The 25,972-nt window shown below is 34.6% G+C and overlaps 1 protein-coding gene and 1 non-coding gene across 4 annotated transcripts in view; both read left to right on the plus strand.

Annotated features, from left to right (window-relative positions):
- The window catches only part of ACAP2 (ArfGAP with coiled-coil, ankyrin repeat and PH domains 2), a 155,110-nt gene that overhangs the window by 90,999 nt on the left and 38,139 nt on the right, over positions 1 to 25,972 (plus strand). For all 3 annotated transcript variants that reach the window (XM_029939606.1, XM_029939608.1, XM_029939607.1), the window contains 6 exons: positions 3,630 to 3,688; positions 4,818 to 5,001; positions 8,783 to 8,827; positions 12,201 to 12,296; positions 18,228 to 18,302; positions 24,063 to 24,175. In XM_029939606.1, coding sequence (XP_029795466.1) covers positions 3,630 to 3,688; positions 4,818 to 5,001; positions 8,783 to 8,827; positions 12,201 to 12,296; positions 18,228 to 18,302; positions 24,063 to 24,175 — 572 coding nt within the window. The remainder of the gene's footprint in view (positions 1 to 3,629; positions 3,689 to 4,817; positions 5,002 to 8,782; positions 8,828 to 12,200; positions 12,297 to 18,227; positions 18,303 to 24,062; positions 24,176 to 25,972) is intronic.
- Positions 19,030 to 19,186, plus strand: LOC115293116. Its single transcript, XR_003909376.1, has one exon. It is a non-coding gene; the product is annotated as a U1 spliceosomal RNA (small nuclear RNA).

Here is a 25,972-nt window from a genome sequence, read left to right on the forward strand (position 1 = left end):
TCGCTTAGCATGACACCCTCAAGGTCCATCCACTTTCCTACAAATGGCCAGATTTCATTCTTTCTCATTGCCATGTAGTACTCCATTGTGTATATATACCACATCTTCTTGATCCATTCATCAGGTGATGGGCATTTAAGCTCTTTCCATGATTTGGCTATTGTTGACAGGGCTGCTATGAACATTAGGGTACATGTGCCCCTATGCATCAGCACTTCTGTATCCCTTGGGTAAATCCCTAGCAGTGCTATTGCCGGGTCATAGGGGAGTTCTATGGATAGAGTTCTGAGGAACCTCCACACCGTTTTCCAGAGCAGTTGCACCAGTTTACATTTCCACCAACAGTGTAGGAGGGTGCCTGTCTCTCCACACCCTCGCCAGCATGTATAGTTTCTTGATTTGTTCATGTTAGCCACTCTGACTGGCATGAGATGGTATCTCAGTGTGGTTTTGATTTGTATTTCCCTGATGATGAGTAATGTTGAGCATCGTTTCATGTGCCTGTAGGCCATCTGGATGCCCTCTTTGGAGAAGTGTCTGTTTATGTCTTCTGCCCATTTCTTCACTGGATTATTTGTTTTCGGGTGTGGAGTTTGGTGAGTTCCTTATACATTTTGGATACTAGCCCTTTATCTGATAATGTCATTTGCAACTATCTTTTCCCATTCTGTCAGTTGCCTATTAGTTTTCTTGATTGTTTCTTTACAGTGCAGAAGCTTCTTATCTTGATGAGGTCCCAATAGTTCAGTTTTGCTTTCATTTCCCTTGCCTTTGGAGATGTGTTGAGTAGGAAATCGCTGCAGTTGAGGTCAAGGAGGCTGTTTCTTACTTTCTCCTTGAGGGTTTTGATGGTTTCCAGTCTCACATTCAGGTCCTTCAGCCATTGTGAGTTTATTTTTGTGTATGGTGTAAGAAAGTGGTCTAGTTTCATTCTTCTGCATGTTGCTGTCCGGTTCTCCCAGCACCACCTGCTAAAGAGGCAGTCTTTTTTCCTTTGGATACTCTTTCCTGCTTTGTCAAAAATTAATTGGTTGTACATTTGCAGGCCTAGTTCTGGGTTCTCTATTCTATTCCATTGGTCTTTGTGTCTATTTTTATGCCAATACCCTACTGTCTTGATGATGACAGCTTTGTAGTAGAGGCTAAAGCTGCCAATTTTTAAATCAGATTGTTTGTTGTATCTGTTCTTTATATATTTGGGGTATTAATGCTTTATCAAATATACCATTTGCAAGTATCTTCTCCCATTCAGTATATTGCCTTTTCCTTTTTTTTTTGATGGTTTCTTTCACCATGCAAAAGCTTCTTAGTTTGATGTAGTCCCAATTGTTTGTTTTTCTTTTGTTTTCCTTGCCTGGGAAATAGATTTAGAAAAATACTAAGGCCAATGTCCAAGAATTTACTGCTTGTGTATTCTTTTTAGCATATGTAAAGACACTTAAGTCCTTAATCTACTTGGAGTTTACTTTTGTTTATGGTGTAAGAAAGTGGTCCAGTTTCATTGCATGTAGATTTTGCATGTAGCTGTCCAGTTTTCCCAATCATGTATTAAAGAGGTTTACTGTATAAGTGTGAGTTTATTTCTAGGCTTTTTATTCTTTTCCATTGACCTATGTGTCTGTTTTCATGCTAGTACCATACTGTTTTGAGTATTATAGTTTTGTAGTATAGTGTGAAATCTAGGATTGTGATGCCTACAATTTTGTTCTTTTGGTTTTTTTTGCAAGATTATGTTGGCTCTTTGGGGGTCTTTTATGGTTCCATACAATAGGATTGTTTGTTCTACTTCTGTGAAAGATACTGTTAGCTTTATGCATTTTGACAAAAGCATACAATTGGGTCTCCATACCACAATCTATATGCATGACAGTTCCAGTAACCATAAAAACAGCCTTATGATACACCTTTGGTAGTACCCTTCCTCCTACTGGCAGTTAACATTAGTAATTTCTATACCCTGTATATCTTTTCCTGGGTGTCTCATAAATGGCATGATATAGCTTGTAGCCTTTTGAATATGACTTACTTAGCAAAATCCATCTGTGTTGTTGTACGTATTAAGAGTTGTTCCTTTTTTTTTTTTTTTTTGGCTGAGTAGTATTCTGTTGTGTAATGTACCATAGCTTATTTCTTCAAGGACATTTGGATTGTTTCTAGTTTGGGGCATTTAGGAATGAAACTGTTATAAACGTTTGCATACAGGTTTTGGTGTAAATCTAAGTTTTCTTTTTTCTTGGACAAATACCTAGGAGTGGGATTGCTAGGTTTTATGTAAATATAGCTTTAATGTTATAGGCTATGGGAGGTTTTTAACTATAGGTTCTATTTTTTTAATTCTGTTTAGTTTATTGATTTCTTGTTGAATGAGCTTTGGTAGTTTTTGTCTTTCAAAGAATTAACCCATCTCTGTTGAATTTGTAGGCATACAGTTGTTCCTCAATTCTCCTGATTATCCTTTTTAATATCTGTAGAATCTCTGGTAATGTCATCTTTCTCCTCCTTGACATTTGAAATTTGTGTTTTAGCATTTTTTTCTTGATCACTTTGATGGAAGATTCATCAACTATATAGATCTTCTGAAATAACTAGCTTTTGGTTCCATTGAGTTTTGGCTTTTGAGTTTCTATTTCTATGTAGCTGACTTCCAGTCTTACCTTTATTATTTCCTTTCTTCTGCTTAATTTGGGTTTAATACTTTGGGTTTAACATAATATAGAAAACAGTGTTTTCTTGCTGGAAGTAAATTGTCAGATTTTTAAATCCTGTAGTACTCAATCCAGGGTGTGTGTGTGTGTGTGTGTGTGTGTGTGGTGTTTGATATTTAGGCAAGAACATGAGACTTTGCTAGAGGCAAGATTTCAGAGACAGTGGAATTGGTATTGTTTTAATAAGTAAGAGGACACAGAATTTTCTTTTTGTTTTGAATATTGATTTTTTTACCTGTTTGACGCCTGTTTCCAGTTCTGAATGAAATATATCTGTTAATTATGAAAGTGTTGGAACTTCCATGGTAAGCCCAGTGAAACTGCCCACATATGGATCTACTAGAGTTTAATATGTGGCATTATTGAAATGGGGCAAAATATTGTCACGAGGAATAAAATTTTATTCTTCTATCTAATCTTAGCAATCATTGAACCCAGACGACTATATAATGTTTACTTGAATTAAGAATGCAAAACATTTAAATCCTATGTCTTCCCAGTTGAGTAACCTCCAACATGATATAAGGCAGTTCTGGAGGTTTTTTTTGCTTATTATGTTTTGATATGTTAAAATAAGAAATTCCTCTAGGAAATTAAGTAGAATTTGTATTACTTTTTAAGGTTGTTTTTCAAAGTTTGAATTAAAATTAAGGAGTAAATCTCTCTGTTGTTTAAGCATTCTATTTAAATGTTAATACAGATGTGATTTTTCTCTGTAAATAAAAATAATCTTATTTTTTAGACAGATGGAATTGGCTTAAATATTAGTTTCAGTTTTTTTTAAATCCTTACGTTTTTAGGTAGTCTTCAATAAGACATGTGGGTATTAAAATTGAAGTACTAGTGGAAAGACGTATTATTTATCAATCTACATGAAAATTATTTTTTTGTTTACTTTTCTAATTATTTAATTTTCTCTTTTAGATCCTGTTTGACCAAACTCAGAGATCAATTAAAGCACAGCTTCAGAACTTTGTGAAAGAGTAAGTCATTTGCAGTGAAGAGAAAAGTAACCAGTGAATGACCACATCTGGGACTTGATATCTTTTGAAAGGAATTTTATGGACCATGATTTATTGAAAATATTGAAGTTTTTGTTTGCTTTTTTGCTTTGTGAAATATACATTACATTCTTCCTGAATTACTCTGTAAAGGAATCAGACTTTATACCTTTCAATGAATCATTTATAGTATGAAATTTGTATTCAGGATACATAACTAGGGTTGTTATAGATTAAAAAATAAAATAAATAATGACCTTTCAAAATCAAAGCAGACCCAAAAGTGATTGAAATGCTGTTAGTTATTATAGTTGAGACCAAGTTTTCCTTTGTCTCAATATGGTATTTTCTTTGAAGAGAAGATAATGGACATAGGAAAATGAATCAGGAAAGTGCATGTTTTTTGTTTCATGTGAGCCTTTTATGTCACATTCATCCTTTCTCTATGTGAAATAAAATGAACCTAGAGATAAAAGACATCTAAACGTTCCAGATAGGAACATTTTCCTTTCCTACGTTAATAATTCAGTTTTTCTCTTTTAATCCCTGTCTGAGAATGTATAAAATCACAGGTAAAGTTGGTTACAATACATTCCTCAGGATAAATGGCAGATTTTATAAGCTGTAAATAGTGGCAGATCTGATGAACATAGTGCTCTTCTATTTAATAGGTTGGAAATTACTGTTCTGTTAGTGACATCTCACAGATTCTTTGCAAATAATAGGCTAATGTTCAAAATGTCCTTAGAGGATGTATACATGACAACTTACGGCTTCTTAACAAAGAGTTTTAAAGTCTTTCTCACACTTTACTATCATTTTAAAATCATTTTGCCGTGTTCTCTGATAGAAAAAATGAAGGGATATCGTGCATTTATCTAAGATCATTAACCAAGGGTTTCGGAGTTTTGGAAGACTGAATGGAAACTCTTATCTTTTACGGGTACACAGTTGTTTTGCAAAGGATGGTATTGGTGTGTGTTTTAAGGATATGTTCATGCCCTTGGCCCAGTAATTTCCCTCAACAAGAAATGAATGATAGTTCTTAAAGTGTGGTTTGTAGACCACCCATAATTGGATTTATGAAAGTTTCACTGTTTTTATTTTTTAGAGATCTTAGAAAATTCAAAGATGCCAAGAAGCAATTTGAAAAAGTCAGTGAAGAAAAAGAGAACGCATTGGTAAAAAATGCTCAAGTACAAAGAAACAAACAGCACGAAGTTGAAGAAGCCACAAACATTCTGACAGCAACAAGAAAATGTTTTCGACATATAGCCCTCGACTATGTACTTCAGGTATATTTACTACATGTTTTCAAAAAATGCTTACTAAACACGTCCTTACTTTTGAATGATGGAATTGAGAAGGACAATAATGCTTCTTTGAGTTTAAAATCAAACCACGATCTTTTGTGAGAACTTTCACTTGTCTGTATATCTCTGTATGCATATATTTATGTGTGTACGTGTGTATAACTTTGGTTTGCATTCCTTCACCTTTTCACTTAACATACTTTCTCATTTTTAAATATTGTTAAAAGCATTTTTAATTGCTATATTTTATTCTGTGGAATTGCTGTGTCAATTTAGTTAGTATCTGATTATCAGATATAGTGTTGCCAGTTTTTACTGGCAATAGTGAAAATATAGCTTTCAATAATTGTAAATTATAGTAACATTTTTGTATATAAATCTTTTGCCATATATCTGATATTTCTTTAGAGTAGATTCTTAGAAGTACTAAGGCTTACTATGTTGCCAAATTAAAAAATATTTCTAGAAACACTGTTCTCATATTTACATTACATGGTATTTTTTTAAAACTAGAGACCAGTATTTGGTAAATTGCTTGGTGATCTTCTGGTCCTATGTATAATTGAAATCTGTTTGAATATGATAGGTCTCCAAAGGGATTCAAGAGGTGTGAAAAGTGAAGGCACACATACATTATTTCACATGTACTTGATACTTTCCTATGTAACATAGGTTGAAAGCTTTAAAGCTTAGGCAATTAGTTCACCTAAATCTCCTTTTACAAAACGACAATAGAGTCCCTAGAGATTGTTGACTTAATAGTGATCATCAAGCATTTCTATAAAAAAATATATAAGTAACCATATGCAGATTTGTGCTTAAAAACTACTTAGATGGGGCACCTGGGTGGCTCAGTCAGTTGGGCATCTGACTTTAGCTCAGGTCATGATCTCGCCATTCATGGTTTTAAGGCTTACCTCCAGCTCCCTGCTGTCAGATGGGAGCCTGCTTTAGATCCTCTGAACCTCTTTCTCTCTGGCCCCCCTGCCCACCCTTGCACGTATACTCTCTCTCTCTCAAAAATAAAACATTAAAAAAAACACTACTTAGATAACTTTGCAAAACAGTAGCAAAGACTTTAAGATTTTTTAAATTAAGTTTCTATTCAGTAAGTGGGAAGTTAAATTTAAAAAAATGAAGTACATTCCATTTATTAATGAAAGTCTTCTAGACTGGCGTGCTCTGTAATTTCCTGTTTTTCATTATCTATCTCACATTCACCCCACTTCCTGTGGTAGGATGAGTACTCTCTTTCTATCATATTCCACTGAAATGGTTCATGGTAAGGTCTTGCTCATTAGATATAACTTAATTTTTAACCAACTTGACTCTCGTATTTCACTGGAATGGTAGGCCACATTCTTTCTTGAAATATACTTTTTTCTTAATTTGTCTCAAACAACTTTAGGTCAGCTTCCCAACTTCTGTTTCTTTTCAGTTTCCATGTTGACCTTCTCCCCTTTGCCTACCTTTTCAACCTCTTTTTCAGGGTTACATCTTTGGTTCTTTTGATTTTCCTGACAATCTCATGCTCTTTTCCTGGATTACCACTAAGTATAGATGACAAAATTTATTTTTCTCAGACGTCCCTCTTTTTGTATCCACCGCTGAAAACTGTAGACAAAAAGGCTTCTTTTTGCCTTACCTAACTGAACGGCGACACCCTTTCGCTCAATCCTAGACGTTTTCGTGGAGAGTTGTCACCCCAGATGTTCTCATTCTCAGCTGCTGCACCTAACAGCCAAAGCTGCCTTACACAGTTCTGTGGATCTCTTAGGTCTCGTCTTTCTTACCCTTGCTGCAGCCCTGACACTAGTCTTTATTGTTTCTTATCTAGACTATTAAGGTGTTCTCAGAAAATTGGTCTTGCTTGCATTGCTTCTACCTGCTCCATTACTAGTTCCTTCTCTGTCCTGTGCTCAGTTACCCAAACCTCTCCAGGCAAAGGGAATCATTCTCGCCTCTGCTTCTACTGTGCTGCCACAATCCTGTCATGCACATTGCTGGTGGAGCACTTACTTGCATTTATTATAATTATTTATTTCTGGGTCTTTTACTCCTAGGTTGTGTTCCTTCCCTCTAGTGTAGTGGTTGGAAAATAAATTATCCATTTTCTTTGTGTTCATCCGAATAGTTTGAAGTTAGGGCCCCCACTTCCCCTGTAACTATTGCATTATTTGATTTTTCTTATGAGAACTATTGTGTCGTTTAATTATATGGCCTACGTGGCTATTTTAGGGCATAGCAAGTAATAAATACCTATATTTATAAAGTGTGTCATGCTTTAGGTTCCTTAAATATGTGATTTTACTTTTTTCAAGTCAATACTGTTTTTTGCTGCCAAACAGAAAAAAAAATACATAAAAGAGAGGCACTTTTGCTTGGCATTTTTAAAAGTTTGAATAATAGGTTATCTGCAGCCTCTGCTTTTATTTAGAGCATTTGAAAGTTAATATTTTAGTTCTGAAAACTGAATAGGCCTTGACATACAAAGGAAATTAGTGGTTAGTTAAGTGTAGTTATTTGGATTCTTCTTGATGTGGTTTTGTTTTCCGATCAGTGTTTTAAAATTATAAAACAACAGGCAGAATATTCAGTGGGAAGAACATATTAGAAAGGAAAATATTCTGTAATCTTTTGACAATAATAGCAAAAAGTGAATGAGTCTTTTTTTTGTATAAACATTTAATTTCATTACGCTGATATATAACAGACAAAAATAAAATATTTGTTAAGAATTTTCTAGAGTTGCCAGAGATACCACAAAGGTAACTTCCATAATTTACTGATCTTTCAGTAAGTATAGTCTGATTAAAATATTATTTAAGGTCCATTAATTTATTTAACAAATGTTGAGTCCTCACTGTGTACCACTTGGGGAATGCAGCTGGGAGTAAGACACAGGTAAATAAGAAAATATAAGGTAGGTAGAATGCTATGAAGAAAATAAATAGGTTGATACACTAGAGTGTATACCGACTCTAGTATATAGGGGACTACCTTGGACGTTTTTGAGGAGATAGTATTTAAGCTAGGGCCTGACTGCTTGGAGGTATCCTTGTGTCTGTCAGGGCAGAAAATCATGACATGAAGACAGAACAACTAGTTTGAAAGTGTTGAGATGGAGGTAGTTTTGGATTGTGGTTGCAGCACAGAAAGGGGAAAGTAGTAGGAAACTAGGTTAGAGAGGCAGTCATCACAGAGGGCCACACAGGTGATAGAAGGAAGTTGGAAGGTTTTAAGTTGGATGTAGGATAATCTTATTTATATTTTGAAAAGATCACTCTGGTTGCTGTGTGGAGATTTGATTGTAAAGAGGCAAATATAGAGAGACTAGTTCATAGGCAATTGCAACAGTCCAGAAAAGATAGTATGCTGGTTGGTAGTAGTGGTAAAAGTGATGAGGATTTGTATTCAGGATCTATTTTTTAGAGTCTGAATGAGCAATTAGATATGGAGGATGGGGAGAAGATGGAATTCTGAGAAATTCAAATGTCTATCAAAGTGATAGTTTTATCATTACAGTATTTATGACTTAAGCATGACCAGTTTTTCTTTGAGCTGAAAATGGATGACAGTTTCATTGGTATGTTTGTCTAAACTGTTTTTGAAAATGCAGGTCAAAGAGTGAAAAACTTGAACTTTGTTTTTATTTACTTTTCTGGAAAAGTATTAAACTTCAGAATAAACAAATTTTATATTGTACTGTAGACTAGTTTTTAAAATAAAAGCTGGGTGATTAACCAATTGTATTTTCCCTCAGATTAATGTCCTTCAATCAAAACGAAGATCAGAAATCCTAAAATCAGTAAGATATTTATTGAAATGATATTTTAAATATTTTAGTATGATATAATTGCACATATTTAAGCATTTTAAGCAACATCACATGTGTGTGTATGTTTGTGTGTGTATATGTGTATATATATACGTAAATATGTTTATTCCAGGTTCATAATTTACAGATCTTTTTGTACTTCTCACATGCCACCTAACCACTTTTTTGTCTCCTTCACGTTAGAGTTCTTTATGTGTATCTCCTCTATTAACACACTGTGAGCTCCTTAGTGTGATGTTTAAATATTTGAGATTCAGGGCATACATATCATTTAGAGAATATTCCTTAGGATTATTGATGAGGTATCAACCTTTTGGTTTGTTCTTTGGAGTGAAGTTTGCAAATAAATGGGATGAAATTTGAGAATAATTTTTTTCCCTGAGCCACTACACCCATAGAGAAAGTGATTTTTTGGGACCATTTTTGGGGTCTTACAGCTAACAAGGAAGTGGGTAGAGGGTGGTAGTGGTATGGTATTGAACTTTTTCATGTTTTAAGATCTTTAGAAATAATTTTTCCTCCCTTTTTTCACTGAAGTGTTTTTTTCCCCCCTGTGAAAGGGTATATACTTAAATTGCTTTTGATCGTTGTCCCCACCTAGCCTTTCCTAAATTCTATATTTATGTTATTTCTTACAGGTAAGTACACTGTACTTCCTCTTTACTTCTGCTTCCTTTTCCTGACTGAGAGTAATATATGTTAATTGTAGAAAATTGAAAAATGTATGAAGAAAAGAATTAAAATACTTGTAAATCTTACTACCAAGGGAGAACCAGTGTTAACATCCTGGCATATATCTTTATCTTTTTTCCTCTCTTTCTGTGTGCGTGCGTGTATGTATGTGAATATGTATATGTGTGTTCTAAAATGGCATTTAATTTTTTTAAACTAAATCGGAATCACTGCTACATATGTTTTATAACTTTCTTTTTTCAATAATAACACCAAAGTCATCAAATGTCATTAAATATTTTTCATTCCATAATGACTTTTGTGGCCAAATAGAATTTTACCACTTGGATATATTAGGGATAGGCAACCTTTTTTGTGAAGGGCCGGGTAGTAAACATGTTAGGTTTTGTGGGCCATGGGGTCTGTGTTGTAATTAGTTAACTGTTTGCTGTAATGAGAAAGTAGCCTTAAGGGCGCCAGGGTGGCTCAGTCAGTCAAGTGTCCGACTCTTGCTTTTGGCTCAGGTCATGATCCCAGAATGGTGGGATTGAGCCCTTCATGCTGAGTGTGGAGCCTGCTTAAGATTCATTTCTCTCTCTCTTTCCTCTCCCACCTCCCCCCGCCCCCCAGCCAAAATAAAAGAGAAAGAGAAAGCAGCCATAGATAATATGTAAATGAATAGAGTGGCTGTGTTTTGATAAAAAAATATTCCTATAGACATGGAAATTTGAATTTCATACAGTTTTCATATGTAATGAATTTCATGCCATCTTTCATTTTCTTTAAACTGTTAATAAATGTAAAAACCACGTTAGCTCTAGGCCATCCAAGGACATCTGATAGGGCTAGATATGGTTTGCAGGTCATAGTTTACTCATCTTCAATATGACATAAATTAATTTTATACATTAGTGGATTTTAAAGTAATTTCCATGGTTTTAGCCTTAAAAAATAGCATTGTAGTGGTGATTCTGATAAATAATATGATTTATTTTTCTAATTTCCTAAGGATAGATTGAGACAAGAGATTACTTAGTCAAAGGATTTAAGCATTTATTAAAACTTTTAAAAAATAATGTTAAATTTTAAGATCTGCACAACATTTCCTCTAGTCGTGTGGGAAAGTGAACTACATTACCAACACTGGGTATTAATTTCCACCACTCTGCCTATAATTTGGTAGATAGAAAATTTCATGTCATTGTTCAGTTTTGTATTTCTTTACTACAAATGAGTATGAGTTTGAATTTTTTTCTGTATATTTTTTGGCCTCTGTGTTTCCTGTTTTATTTTTTTGTTTTTGGAGTGTTCATCTTTTTCATACTGGTTAGTAACATCTCATATTTTAAGACTACTTACCCTTTGTCATTGTGTTTTTCTAGTTTTATCATTTATCTTTTAATAGGCTTATGTGTTTTGCTTATGTGTTATGTGCATGCATGTTTTACATTTTTATGTAGTTGGAGTTATTAATCTTTTGCCCTCTTTTTTTGTATAATTGTTTTTAATTATATTCATAAAGTTGCATAACTACTGTTATCTAATTCCAGAAAAATCTTTTATTGAGCTTTGTCCTTTTGTGTTTGTGTTTTATTTAATTGGTTTTTCTCTTCAAAGAAAATTCTTTTGAGGCATTCTTGAATGTTAAAGACCTTATGACCTATTTTAGATTTCAGAAAATTAAGTAGATGCCTCATGTTGCTAACATGGAGGGAGGTTTGGAGGATTCTTTCATTATTGTGATTGAATTGAATTTCTTCCCATGTAAAAACAACAAATAAAAATAAGGATGATTCTTCTTCCAGGAATAAGTATAATGTAGGAACACTTAGAAAAAATCTTACTCATTAGCAACATTTTTGGATATTGGAAATGAATATTCAGAAACATCCATATTGGCAAAGTCTGTTGACTTATTTAAGTATCTTGAGGAAAAAAAATAATCATTCCCTACTTTGGGTTATGTTTAGTGATTCTAGCAGGTTATAAAGTATGATTGTTTTATTTTAAGAACTTCATATTTCCCCTTCTAATATTTTAATGTTTTATTTGCAAGTTAAAGTTTTGCTAGAGGTGCCTGGGTGGCTCATTTGGTTAAGTGTTTGACTTCGGCTCAGGTCATGATCTCATGGTTTGTGAGTTCAATCCCCATGTCGGGCTCTGTGCTGACAGCTCAGCACCTGGAGCCTGCTTTGGATTCTGTGTCTCTCTCTCTTTCTGTCTTTTCCCTGTTCATGCTCTGTCTCTCAAAAATAAATAAACAGTAAAAAAAATGAAAAAAAAAGTTTGCCAGTGAGTTTGGTTGAAAGGCACATAGATACTTTATAATACACCTGGAAAGATGGTGAAAGTGTTGAATACTTGATTCTTTCAATTACTACCGTAAGAATCTTGATCGTCTGGATATAGGTGAAACAACTAAAATTTGGGGCATTGTTAAAATTTTAAACCACTTGGAGATTTCTTTTAAATAAAATTTATTGTTATTCAAAAATATTTCTGGAATACTCTTTTAAGAAAAATGACTCAATTTCAATTTTAAATAGGTTTGATACTTTGGGCTTTAAAGGAATAATTTTTAAACATTAGATAAGATCAAGATATAAAAAAGTTTTAGAGTATTTATCTAAGAATTGATTTTAAAATGCTAATCTTTTTTTTCTCTTATTAGATGTTATCTTTTATGTATGCCCATTTGGCCTTCTTCCATCAAGGATATGATCTATTTAGTGAACTTGGGCCGTACATGAAGGATCTTGGTGCACAGGTAATATTCTACTGTATTGCTTGATTCTGTATTATACATTGATATATGTGTTTTTTTAAAAATTTTTATTAATTTTGAGAGAGAGAGACAGCAAGTGTGTGCATGAGAGTTGGGAAAGGCAGAGAGAGGGGGACAGAGGATCCGAAGCAGGCTCTGTACTGATAGCGTCAAGCCTGACCTGGGGTTCAAACTCAGGAATCATGAGTTCATGACCTGAGCTGAATTTGGACACTCAACCGACTGAGCCACCCAGGCACCCCTGATATCTGTGGTTTTTTTAAATTGAGATATAACTGACATACAATATTGTGTTAGTATCAGCTCTATAAAGTAATTTGAGGTGTGTGTGTGTGTGTGTGTATGTGTGTGTGTGTGTGTGTGTGTGTATGTACATAAAGATCAAATGATCACCTCAAAAGTCTAGTTAACATCAGAGTGTCTGGATAGCTCAGTTGGTAAAGCGTCTGACTTTGGTTCAGGTCATGATCTTGCAGTTTGTGGGTTCGAGCCCTGCATTGGGCTCTGTGCTGACAGCTCAGAGCCTGGAGTCTCCTTTGGATTCTGTCTCCTCCTCTCTCTGCCCCTCTCATGCTCATGCTCTGTCTCTCTCTGTCTCTCAATAATAAAATTTTTAAGAAGTGTTTAAAATTTTTAAAAAAAGTCTAGTTAACATATATAATTCTAATTAGTTACAATTTTTTTTTCTTGGAATCAGAACTTTTAAGATTACTCTTTAACAACTTTCAACGTACAATACAGCAGTACAGTAGTGTTAACTATAGTCACCATGCTATACAGTACATTCGCAGGACTTGTTTATTTTATAACTGGAAATTTCTCCCTTTTGACCTCATTCACCCATTTTTTCTACTTGGTCCCTTGCCAACCTCTGCCAGCTTCCAGTCTGTTGTTTGAGTCTGTGAGTTTTGTTTTTAAATTGCATATATAAGTAGGTTCATATGATATTTATTTTTCTTTCTTTTGACTCACTTCACTTAGCATAATGCCCTCAAGGTTCATCTGTGTTGTTGCAAATGGAAAAATTTCCTTTTTTAAAAAAATGGTTGAATAATATTCCCTTGTGTGTGTGTGTGTATCTATACACACACACACACACACACACCACTTCCTTTTTCTATTCATCTATTGATGGACACGTAGGTGGTTTCCAGGTCTTGGCCATTGTAAATAGCTGCGGTGAACATAGTGAGGCAGATACTTTCTGAAATTAGTGTCTGTTTACTTTGGGTACATACCCAGAAGAGGCCTTGCTAAAACATATGTAGTTCTGCTTTCAGTTTTTTAAGGAGCCTCCATACTATTTTCCATAGTGGCTCAACCAGTTTATATCACACCCAGCAGTGCACTTTTCTCTTCATCCTCATCAACATGTTATTTCTTGACTTTTTGATGACAGCCATTTTGACAGGTGTGAAGTGATACCTTACTGTGGTTCTGATTTGCATTTTCCTGATGATTAGTGATGTTGAGCACCTTTTCATATACCTTTTGGCCATTTTTGTCTCCTTTGGGGAAATGTCTCTCCAAATCCTCTCTCCATTTTTAAATCGGAGTGTTTTTTTTTTTTTTTCTATTGAGTTGTAGGAGTTCTTTTTTTGTCTTGTTTTGTTTTTTTGCTTTTGATGCCTTTGCTCTGATATCTGTACTTTTAAATTTTTTGGGAAATTTGACATTTCATTTATTTAATGAAGAAGTTTGATGTTGGGGATGATTTACGTGTGGGTTAAATGTGTATAACCAAAAAATAAGATTAAAGTTAAGTCTATGCTGTTGGGGCACCTGGGTAGCTCAGTTGGTTAATCATCTGACTCTTGTTTCAGCTCAGGTCATGATTTCATGGTTCATGGGTTTGAGCCCCACAGTGGGCTCTGTGCTGCCAGTGTGGAACCTGCTTGGAATTGCTCTCTTCCTCTCTCTCTCTGTCCCTCCCTTGCTGGCTCTCTCTCTCTCTCTCTCTCTCTCAAAAAAATAAATAAACATAAAAAATTAAAAAAAATGTTACAGGTAGTTTATGAGGGTGTTGAAAGGAAAATTTAAAAACAAAGTGTTTGTTTTTTAGTATATATAGCTGGTTTTATTTTTTCATTTCTTATATTTGGATAATTAAAAAATCCTACTGATTTTTCATTTGAAGTTATAGCTCCTTGCTCTTTTTTTATTTTCCAAAAAATATATGTTTTGCTATTTTGAATAATAAAGTTTTAGAATCATAAGATTATGGAACTCTTGGGAACTTTTTCATTTTATAGATATACACTCGTGTGAATTGTACATATGTATAACAGAATTATATAGAAATTTCATTGTATTCAAATTATTTTTGATGACTGAGCAGAACTTTATTTAGATTTGTTCTGGGGCATTCTTTTTTGTTGATTGGTGAGCTTTCTCAATTCATTAGTACCAATTTTTAGGTGATTTTTTTCCCCCATATAGGCTCATACTACCTTTTGAGGACAGGGAGTTAAGGATGAAAAATAGAGTTTAGGGAAATGAGAAAAGGTCAGAGTATAACAAGAGTTGCATTCATGGACCAAAAGTAAATATAGTGTGTGTGTGTGTGTGTGTGTGTGTGTGTGTGTGTGTGTGTGTGTTGAGATGGTGTGCAGGGCATATGCCATGAGTTGCCATACTTTTCCCCGACTCTGTAAATTTAATCTGTTGGCAGAAGCCAACAGGTCACCAGACTATTATTACTCTCTGTGCTAAGTGCCATGTCTGGGTATATACATCGAGACTAGGTTTGTTTGCATGTGATAGAAACCTGAAAATAATAGTAGTTTCAGCAAGATGGAATATTGTTTCTCCTATGTCAAGTCAAAGTCCTGGTATGTTGGTCACTTGATTTGCAGGGACGCAGGCTTATAATTTTTTATTCTATCTCATGGTTCAAAGTGGCTGATCAAGCTTTAGTCACCATACCTACATTCTAGCTAACAGGAAAGAGGTGAGGAGAAAGAAGGTTGCATTCTCTTTCTTTATGAATGTCTCCTGGAAATTGTAGATGTCACTTCTGTGTACAGCCTGATGTCACACTAACTGCAAGGAAAGATGGGAGATACACACTTAGTGCCAGATAATCATGTGACCTACTAGAATTTGGGGCGTTGTATTAAGAAAGAGAGAGAGAAGGTTATGGGGGGACAGCTAGCTGTCTCTACACATAGCAGAGGATGAAAGAGTTATAGTAACATACAGATAAGACCTGTAACCCAGGCTCGGGAGGAAGCCAAGAGTTTTCTAGACTAGGCACTCCCCACATTCTGTCAAATTTTATGTTGTACCCTCATCATACATTAAATATAATTTATAAAAAAATGAGTTGGGTTGCAGTTGAATAGTTTAAATAATTATATATTTTAGACATTTATTAATTTCAGTTTTTCTATTTCCCCCCTCTCAGTTCTCACATGATTTTTCATGTTCTTGAAAAGCATCTGAGCTCTGGTGTCTATATGGTCTCTAGTGGAAAATATAGCCTGGTTGGAGGTGGTCAGTTAGGATATTCTTTTAATAATTCAGTTATGAGATAACTGCATCTGGAACTAGGAACATGTAGTGATAGAAACAAATATACTTGAGGGATATTTAAGATACAGCCAATTTGAAGTAGAGGGACATGATGGGTTGAGGTTTAAATGTGTTGAGTTTTGAGAATAGGACATCTAAGCAAGTATACCTGGAAAAAAAGACCTACGTTAAAGGAGTCAGTAGCATGTAATTGCTAATTATAGCCACAATAGTGAGTGAATTGACCCAAGGAAAGTTATTAGGTATCTCAATCATTTTTATATTTCAAAAAGTATTTTTGAAAAATGTAAGTGCTAAAATAGTATGCTTAAAGATTTTCATTTTGTAAGTTAAGGTCAAGGGCTGCTAGTATAGAGTGGAAAGAGAAACTGGCCTCAAACAGGGCCCTAAGAATGACATGTTTATTTTATTTTTTATGTTCTTCATTTATTTTTGAGAGAGATAAAGAGACAAAGAGCGAGCAGGGCAGGGGCAGAGAAGGAGGGAAACACAGAATCCGAAGCAGGCTTCAGGCTTGGAGCTGTCAGTACAGAGCCCAATGCGAGACTTCAACCTGTGAATCATGAGATCATGACCTAAGCCAAAGTTGGACGCTTAAGTGACTGAGCCACCCTGGCACCCCAAGAATGGCATATTTTTAAGAGATAGTAAGGTATGAGAGCTCCATGAGGACATAAGTGAGAGAGGAGGTGGGAAACCCAGAGACCGCGGTAGCACAGGCCAAGGAAAGAGTGTCTCTAAAAGGAGGGGGTGGTTGTCAGTACAAATACTGGGAAGAAAGTCTGGTAAACCTAGGGCTATTGGTTCTAGCAGCAAGAAGGTTGTTTGTTACCTCTGTGAGAGTAGAGGGTCTGAGTGGCAGAAGCTAAACTACAGTGGGAAGTAGTTATGAATAATGAATCGACGAGTGAAGAACAGGGAAGATTTTTCCAAAAGTTGTGTTGTGAAGCTAAGGGAGGGAGAAGGTGATAGCTACAGGGGAATATGAGTTGGAGAAGGTTTTATGTAAGGTAGTGGGATTTGCACCCATATACAAGCAGCTGGAAATGAAAGAAATTAAAAAGCACAAAGAGAAGTGATGATATCTGATGTGGTAGGAGGAGAAGGGATTCCAAACACAGAGGATTGGGGGCACCTGGCTAGTTATAGGCACCTGTGAAACTCCTAATGTCCAACACTAATAGAGGCATGGGGCACATCCTGCTGTGCTCCAAACTCTCTCTTCCTGATACAGCCCCAGCATGGAGGAGACCGGGCTGTCAGTCTTCACATCTCCTCCATTTGTACCTCCTCCAACCCTCCACCATGTGGAAAGATTTTTTTTTCTTTTTATCTTTCCCCCAACAGAGAGAGGTGAATTGCCCCCTTTTCTGCTGTAATAGCAGTGCGGTGGGTTGTAGCAGAGGCATTGACTACCAATCCTACAGGCATAAAACCATCACCTGCATTATAGTGCTGTTGTGAAAGTTACATGCACACAAGTTTATAAATATTAGTTGATTCTTAGAGTCTGCTTTGTACCTCACTTCAGTCTGAATGGATGAGTAATATTTACAGGCCATCCGTTAAAAGTCTATAAAACCATGGCATAATGGTTGTTACATTCATTTAGTATATGAAAATATGGAGGGTATTTTGCTAGTGCAGCATGTGCCAGCATTACACATTAAACCAATGTTACATGTCACTAAGGCATGGATGCATTAGGTCCTCAAGTGCAGTAGTATAGTTGCTGTCTAAATCAAGTATTTACAATAGTCATAGTTCTGTTTCAGTGTGTTTTCTTTTGGTTTTTATTAATATTCAGTGATAATTAAGATTCTATGGGGACGCCTGAGTGGCTCAGTCAGTTGAGTGTCTGACTTTTGATTTCAGCTTAGGTCATGATCTCAGGGTCGTGGGATTGAGCCCCTCATTGGGCTCTGTGCACAGTGTGGAGCCTGCTTAAGATTCTTGGTCTCTCCCCCTCTCTCCCTTTCTCTCTTTCTCCCTCTCTTTCCTTGTCTCTCCCTCTCTCTCCTTCTCTTTCCCTCGTCTTCTCTCCCCCTCTCTCTCTCCCTCTCCCCTGCTTGTGTGTGCTCTCTCTCTCTTCCTCAAATTAAGAAAAAAGAAGATTCTGTGGCCAGTTGTACAACTGAAGCTAATATTCCACTGTATGTTAACTGGGATTTAAAGAAAAACTTTAAAAAGTTTTTTTTTTAATTAAAAAAAGAAAAAAAGATTTTGTGGTCAGAATTATTCTCTGGCAGGAAAATACAAATCATGTGTAATAGCGAATAAAGGATCAAATGTTTTTTTTTTTTTTTTTTTTACAAACGATCATACTTTTTTTTGTTAATTTTTAAGTCTCTATAATTTTCTCTCTTTCTCCCTTTATAGTTGGATCGACTGGTTGTAGATGCAGCAAAGGAGAAAAGAGAGATGGAGCAAAAACATTCCACCATTCAACAAAAGGTACTTGAGGAGAAAAGTTAAAGGAGTTTGCATTTTATACAGTTGTTTAGTTATTGGTTTCAAGCAAGATACCATCGTCTTGGAACAAATCCCTTGAGTTGTTTTAGTAATTAAATTGGGTAAATACCTCTTTTTTTGTGTGAAAAGGAAAAATTTTTAGATGGTCAGGTATGTATTTTATTATTATTTTAAAATATTTGAAAGCTGTGCTCTTGAACCAGTTTGCAAAAACATCATTCTCTTAGGACCTTAACTAAAAAGCGGCCCTTAGAATTTAAACTGATATTTACAATTTCATTTAGGATATCACCAATCCCTGTAAAGCTTGTGAGTGAGAATGAATGGGGTGGGGAGATGGGTGGGGTTGGGGGAGGGGTGGGGATGGAGAACATCTTTGTATCAATGTGTGTGTTTGGTATTATAGACTTTACAATTGTAGTTACTCTAAGGCAGCCCTTGATCACTTTCATGTGATCTTGGAATTTCACATGGATTTCTTGTTAATTTGCCTAAGCTTAGTTAAACCAGTATTTGAAAAAATATTTTTAAAAATGAAAATTTAAATATGACACATTTTTATTTTTGTGTGTGGAGAAGTTTGAATACAATTAACTTGGAACTCAGTATTTTATCTTATAGAGTCAGTGATATTTTTGTGTGGTAATCTGAAAATAAAAGAGAAGTGGAGGTTGAATCTAATAATACATGTATATTACAAGATGCCTCTGTACTTACCTGGGAGCGGGGGATATATGATCACAAAGGTGGTTTTTCTAGGGCAAGGCTTTTCCACTGATTCCAGATTTGCTGACCCTTGCATTTTCCCCAAATGTGGGAAACTCTACTGTATAGTTTGTGGTGGGGGGGCACTGTGCGTTCCCCTAAAAAAAACAAATATGCCTTCTAGCATTGCTTTAAAAAATTTGTTCCCATGGTATTGAGTCAAATCAACTTTTGTTATGGTTTCTTTAGAATTTAAAATACCAGTGAACTAGATCTGACATAAAAGATGTCAGTGCAAAAAAATTAAAGTGAAGTCAGTAATACAAGTAAGGAAAATATTTTGGTGATGCTTTATTAGTATTCAAAGAGAAACATTATTTATTAAGGTGAAGATTTTCTACCAAACCATGTTTAACTTAGTTCCTTCCAGTTATAGTAAGGTAAGACCAACTTCCTGATTTATTTAAAGTTAGACTCACTTTTGGTAGGGTAACTTGTTTTAATAATATTACCATGGAAAGATTATTAAAAATTGGAGCCAGTCATTTCTAATTAAAATGAGAGGTCATGATACTTGTAGAAACTTGTGACTATTTGGTTAAACTGAATTATTTAATAACTATTTTATATCTTTTAATATCTTTCCCTGTGTACATAGCTCAGTGTTGTACAAAAGTAATAGCTTATTAAATCTAAATTAATTTACTTGATTTCAAATAATATTCAGTTACTGCTTTACTTTGAAGAAAGTAATGCTATTTTTGCTTTTTTCTGCCCTTAAATGCCGACACAAGGCTGCATTACAGGTAAAAAAAAAAGAAAAGGAGGGGGGGAAGATTTGGTCACCTAAAAATAAAGGGAAAAGTATGTCTAATGTAATTATTTAGATTTTTCAATAATTAAAATTGATCAATTAAAGAAACAGTGATTCTATGCACATTCATGTACATGCCGTTTGGTTATATGTACATATCCCTGATGGATTTTTACCGATGAGTAGAACTGCTGGTTTGGAGGGTATATATTAGCATTAGTAGATAATGCTAAATTACTTTTCAAAATGCTGTTACCATTCCTGGTGGGCAGCACTGTGTGAGAGTTCTCAGGGTTCCTTGCCACCCCGTGGTATATGAGAGTTTTTAACTTTTGCTAATTTTGGTGGGTAGATACTGACATCTAATTGTGGTTTTAATTTATGCATTAGTCATTAATGAACTCAAGGACCTTCCCCTGTATCTGTTGGTATATATCTCCTGTATAATCTTGTGTTCATAGATTCACCTTTCATGTTTAGACCTTAAATCCACCTGTAATTAATTGGGTGTTTATGAATGGTGTGAGGTAGAGATCCAATTTCCTTGGATTCACATACTAGTGGCTAGATGATCGAGAATCAGTTATTAAAAAATGTGTTCTTTTCCAACTACTCTGTTTTACATTGTGTTTGCATACATGTGAGTTCTGTTTTGGGCTCTGAATACTTTTCATTAGCCTTTTTGTCTTAATTGTGGCAATACTATGCTGCCTTAATTATTGTAGCTTAATGGTATATCTTGATATTTGACAAAGCAAACCTCCTATCTTCTCTGTTTCAAAAGTGAATTGCCCAAATTTTGTATTCTTTTATAAGTTTCAGGAGTAGACTTTCAGGTTGCATAAAAATAGCTTTGGGGATTTTGACTGATTGCATTGGGTCTGTGAATCAATATGGGGAAGAATTGGTATCTTTATTTTACAATATCTTCTAACCTATGAGCTTGAAATATTAAAAATGAAGTTTTCTTTAATCTCCTTTGTAAAGTTTGATATTTTCTTGTATGCCTTTTGTTAAATTTATTCATAGATACTTATATTGCAAATGTTATTATAAATGCTATCTTTCAAAAATTTCTTTTCTCACGGTTTACTTTTGTTACATACTAGAATAAAATAGATTTTTCTGTATTTATTTTGAAACCAGTGATCTTGTTAAGCTCTCTTTAAATGCTAATTTATTTCTGGATTCTTTTTGATCTGTGTACAAAGTCATATCATCTGCAAATAATGATAGTTTCTTCCTTTCTGATTCTTTTTGTTTATTACCTTGTGGCTAGAACTTCTAACATAATCCTGAGTTGACGTGATAATGTTCTTTCTTGCTTGCAATTTCAAAAGGGGAAGCTTCTGTTAGATTCCCTTTATTGTCCAATCTTGGTCTTGCCTTCTCTTCCCTGGGCCTCACACCAATGCTTTAAGTTCTGATGAAGCAAATGCCCTTAAGGTGAAATCTGGCTTCTTTGATCTGCTTACCTCTTCAGCTTCGAATTTTCACTTAATCTTTTGCCTTTGATATTCCTTCTTAATTTATCAGTTCATCAATATATTTAAATTATGGTATCTATTTTATACAATGTTATTAGTTGCTTTATTATAAAATTATGTCACATTTTAACTACTATACAATATTAATTGATAGTAATTAAATTGAAGACTTACCTTAAGAAATATAGTTGAAAATTAGAAAAATACATATAATGCACTATATATCAAGGAGTTTATATTTTAATGTTTTAAGTAGCATCAAGGTTATTAAAAAACTGCCAGTATTACAAATGAAACCTGTAGAATGTTGCCAAACCAGTTGTATCTACTGCTGACATAATCCTGTCTGTATAATTAAAGTATAGCCTCATATATTATTTATTTATTTATAATTTTAAAAAATGTTTATTTACTTCGACAGAGAGTGAATGAGTGAGCAGGGGAGGTGCAGAGAGGAGAAAGAGAGAATCTTAAGCAGGCTCTGCACAGACAGCACAGAGCCCCATGTGGGACTTAAACTCATTAACTGAGAGATCGTGATCTGAGCTGAAACCAAGAGTTGGATGCTTAAGTGACTGAGCGCTACCCAGGTGCTCCCACCTCAAATAAATTTTAAATGAGGGCATTGAAGTTTTCCTAATTTTGTTTTTCAAAGAAAAAGCAGAAGAAAGTGTACCAATTCACTTATGGATTCTGTTTCAATTTTTTTTAAGTCTATTTATTTTGAGAGACAGAGTGAGTGTGAGAGGGGAGAGGCAGAGAGAGAAGAGGAGAGAGAATCTCAAGCAGGCTCAGCTCTGTCAGCACAGAGTCCAACACAGAGCTCAGTCCTACAACCGTGAGATCATGACCTGAGCCGAAATCAAGAATTGGATGCTTAACCTACTGAGCCACCTAGGTGGTCCCAGATTCTATTTCATTTGATTATTTTGGATTATCATGTATTTTTAATATCCTTCCTTCCTTCCTTCTTTCTCATGTCTTTTTAATTTCCTTCCTCCCTCCCTCCCTTCCTTCCTTCTTTGCTTCCTTCCTTCCTTCTCATGTCTTTTTAATTTCCCTCCCTCCCTTCTTTCCTTCCTTCCTTCCATCCTTCCTTCCATGGCCAATGTGGGGATTGAACTCACAACCTTGAGATCAAGAGCTGCATGCTCTACCAACTGAGCGAGCCAGGCGCCAGAGATGATCATGTCTTTTTATGGTTAAATTTTGAGAGATGTCAGCAGAGTTTTTGTTTTTAATGACTCTTTGTCTTTCTGAATTTAGTCTATTTCCATTATCCATCTTTGTAGACTCTTAAATTTGGATCGCCCCTAGGTGGTTCTCACTCTGCCTCCCCTCCAGTGGAGGACCCTCACATCCCAGCATTTTGGGCAGATGATCATCTAGCTAATGCCAGAATCTTTCTCAAGACAGAAAGTTTACTATTCCCTAAAAGGATAGGATTCTAACTTTGATTATTGGTCCAGATGTCATTTTGAAAGTTCTGGGACTGATACTTCAGAGTTTTAAAATTGGGGATAGCAGCACTCTTGCAGTTTTGTACAAATTACTTTGTAAGTTCCTCATGAAATATTTTAAATATAACATTTCTGATTTTAAAACTTAATTAATCCTTAGAGGAAAATTGAAAGTTTGAATTGCATTCAAGTGAAGAGTAGAATGACGGAAGAAGATTATGAGTGATATCATAATCCTTATAAAAAAGTAAGCTCAGCATGCCCACTTTAAACTGCGGGTCTTCTTTGCAAAACAAAATTTTATTTTAAGGAAAAAAAAGCCTATATCCTACTTCTGAACTCCCTAATAGTGGAGTTATTACTATCAGATTTAAAAAAATATTGTAATAGTAATATACTTAGAGAATAGAGATAGATTTAAGTATCCCAATTTAAATATATCTATATTACTTTTTAATTTTTTATTATTTATTTAGTGTATTTATTTGTTTCTGGGAGAGGGAGAGTGCACAAGCCAGGGAGGGACAGAGAGAGAAAGAGGGAGACAGAGAATTTGAAGCAGGCTCCAGACTCTGAGCTATCGGCACACAGCCCAACATGGGGCTCAAACTCACGAAGTGTTAAGATCATGACCTAAGCCAAAGTTGGACGCTCATCCAACTGAGCTACCCAGGGGTCCTTATATTACTTTTTAAAAGTATTGTTATACACATAACAATACAATGTTAGAATAAAATGAAAACATTTTATTTTTTCTTAATTTTTATTTATTTATTTTTCAGAGAGAGAGTGAGAGAGAGAGAGCACGCACAAGTGTGGGGGAGGGGCAGAGACAGAGGGAGACAGGGAATCCAGGCTCTGAGTTGTCAGCACAGAGACCACTGTGGGACTCAAACCCATGAAATATGAGATCATGACCTGAGCCAAAGTTGGATGCTCAACCAACTGAGCCACCCAGGTGCCCTTAAAATGATAACATTTTAAACATAACATCATGTATGGTATTTAGTTGTTCCTTTTGCCTATTTATATACTTATTGTTTTGTGCCTTTAGTCAGTGTATATAAATCAATTTATATTGTTTTCTCTTTCAGAGTATATTCTATATAATCATCCGTATCTATATTATTATAGTTAGGTCTCCCCTTTTGTTATGAATATTGTTGATATAACTATCTTAATAGAAAGCTTTTCTATGATTTGTGCTGTTTCTCTATGATAAATTTGTTATCTAGGGGATGCAATCAAATTGTATGAACTTTTTAATTTTGTTTAGGATTTCTCCAGTGATGATTCCAAGTTAGAATATAATGTAGATGCTGCAAATGGCATTGTTATGGAAGGATATCTGTTCAAACGAGCCAGTAATGCCTTCAAAACTTGGAACAGGTAATGAATATATTTCAAATACTAGTCTCACTCTTTCCATAGTCCCAGTTTTCTGACCTCCCCTGTGGCAACTCTTTCTTTCCTAATTCTTTAAATTCACAGTCCACAATAGCTTTCTTGAACCCAGTCCATTGAAGATAATTTGCCCTTCTAAGAAAGGGGACCTTAAGAAGCAAGTGAAAAATGATAGCACTAATTCTCAAATCTAAAATTTAAGCAAGGTTTAAACCAGAAAGCAAGAATTGTTTTTCCCTTTGGGTTTCTTCTCTGTAAGATGTTTATATACATTTTAATTTAGTGTTTGCTTATGAATTTTTAAGCCAGATGATCCTGAGTCAACAACTTTTACTAGGACTTCTAGGAAATGGGCTTGTTTTAGATGTGAAGGGTGGTGCTTGCTTGGGCAGCACATGTGCTTCGGATGTGAAGTGTGTGTGGCAGTCAGTGCTCCTGTGTTCTAAACCTGATGGCGACCAAAACCTGGCTTTTTTCACTAAACTGATTTTCATAAAATATTAATCCAGCAAATGCCTGTTAAATATATATATTAAATACCTTGTGATATTTTTCTGTATATTAATCTATTAAAGTAAAATAATTTCAGACATTAAAGAATAAAAAAAGATTGTATTGGTTCAGGATCATCCTTCCAAATAATAGTTATTAGTCTTTTATTCAAGGATGTCTTTTTTTTTTGTTTTGCAAAAGGACCCAAAAAAGTAGTCAGAATTATTTTGTAATAATTGAGGACATTAGGCTTCGGTGAATTGATTTATTATTATATTATTCGTTAAATGTGTATATTTTATTTGCTACTTGAACAAGATATGAATTCATTTAATGATAGAGAAGAAGGGCATTAGCATAATAAATAGAATTTTCTTTATAAGTTTAATTTAGCATACATTTTGTTAATTTAAATGGAAAACTATTATGCTTGGATATTTAAAATATCAAAATGGGCTCCTAATGCACTTATTTTGATTTCTTGGTGATGAGGTTATGTGGAAAAAACATTCACTGGTATTTTCAATGTCAGTGATTTGTTGGAGCCTTTCCCTAGCATTTGATATTGCCAGATATTTAAATGTATGGGGTGTGTTTTATTTGAAATAATTTTTCTTTATCTGAGAATGAGTATAAACTGGAGAGTGATTTATATTATATTTATATAATTATAGTAAGCCTTTTGAATTATGTAGAAATTCTAAAATAATGTCTGAACACAGAAGGACCAACTAAGATGGTTTGGTTAGAAATAATATTTTTCACTATTATAAAGCAAAAATGAAAAATTAGAATTCTGTTTTCTAAGGTGTAAAAAAAAAGTAAGACACTAATCTTTTAAGTTTTTCCTGGCAAATTTCCATAGCCAGAATAGGAAATTAAATAAAAAATAGTGTGTCAAATTATTATAATAAAGATTTTTCCAACCAGTACAGTTTCATGAGGTAATGTTAGAATTGAATTTTAACCTTCAGATTTCAAAACAACCTACTTAAAGTTTAACACAGTGAAAATACAATAAATCCATAGAACCTATACTGTTATGTTAAGAAGAAATGAAATGATCTTCCATGGACTACTTCAATGAGAATTGATCTCAGACTTCAAAATGAAGCACAGTAAGTGTTAGTGGAAAATTGCATTGCCACTTAGGGTAATAGGAGAAAATTAATACTGATTTAAGCATGGACCTTTCATTTAAAAAAAATTTTTTTTAATGTTTATTTATTTTTGAGAGAGAGATACAGAGAGACAGAGCATGAGCAGGGGAGGGGCTGAGAGAGAGGGAAA

This window comes from Suricata suricatta, chromosome 5 (assembly GCF_006229205.1).
Source record: "Suricata suricatta isolate VVHF042 chromosome 5, meerkat_22Aug2017_6uvM2_HiC, whole genome shotgun sequence".
Classification (NCBI taxonomy): domain Eukaryota; kingdom Metazoa; phylum Chordata; class Mammalia; order Carnivora; family Herpestidae; genus Suricata; species Suricata suricatta.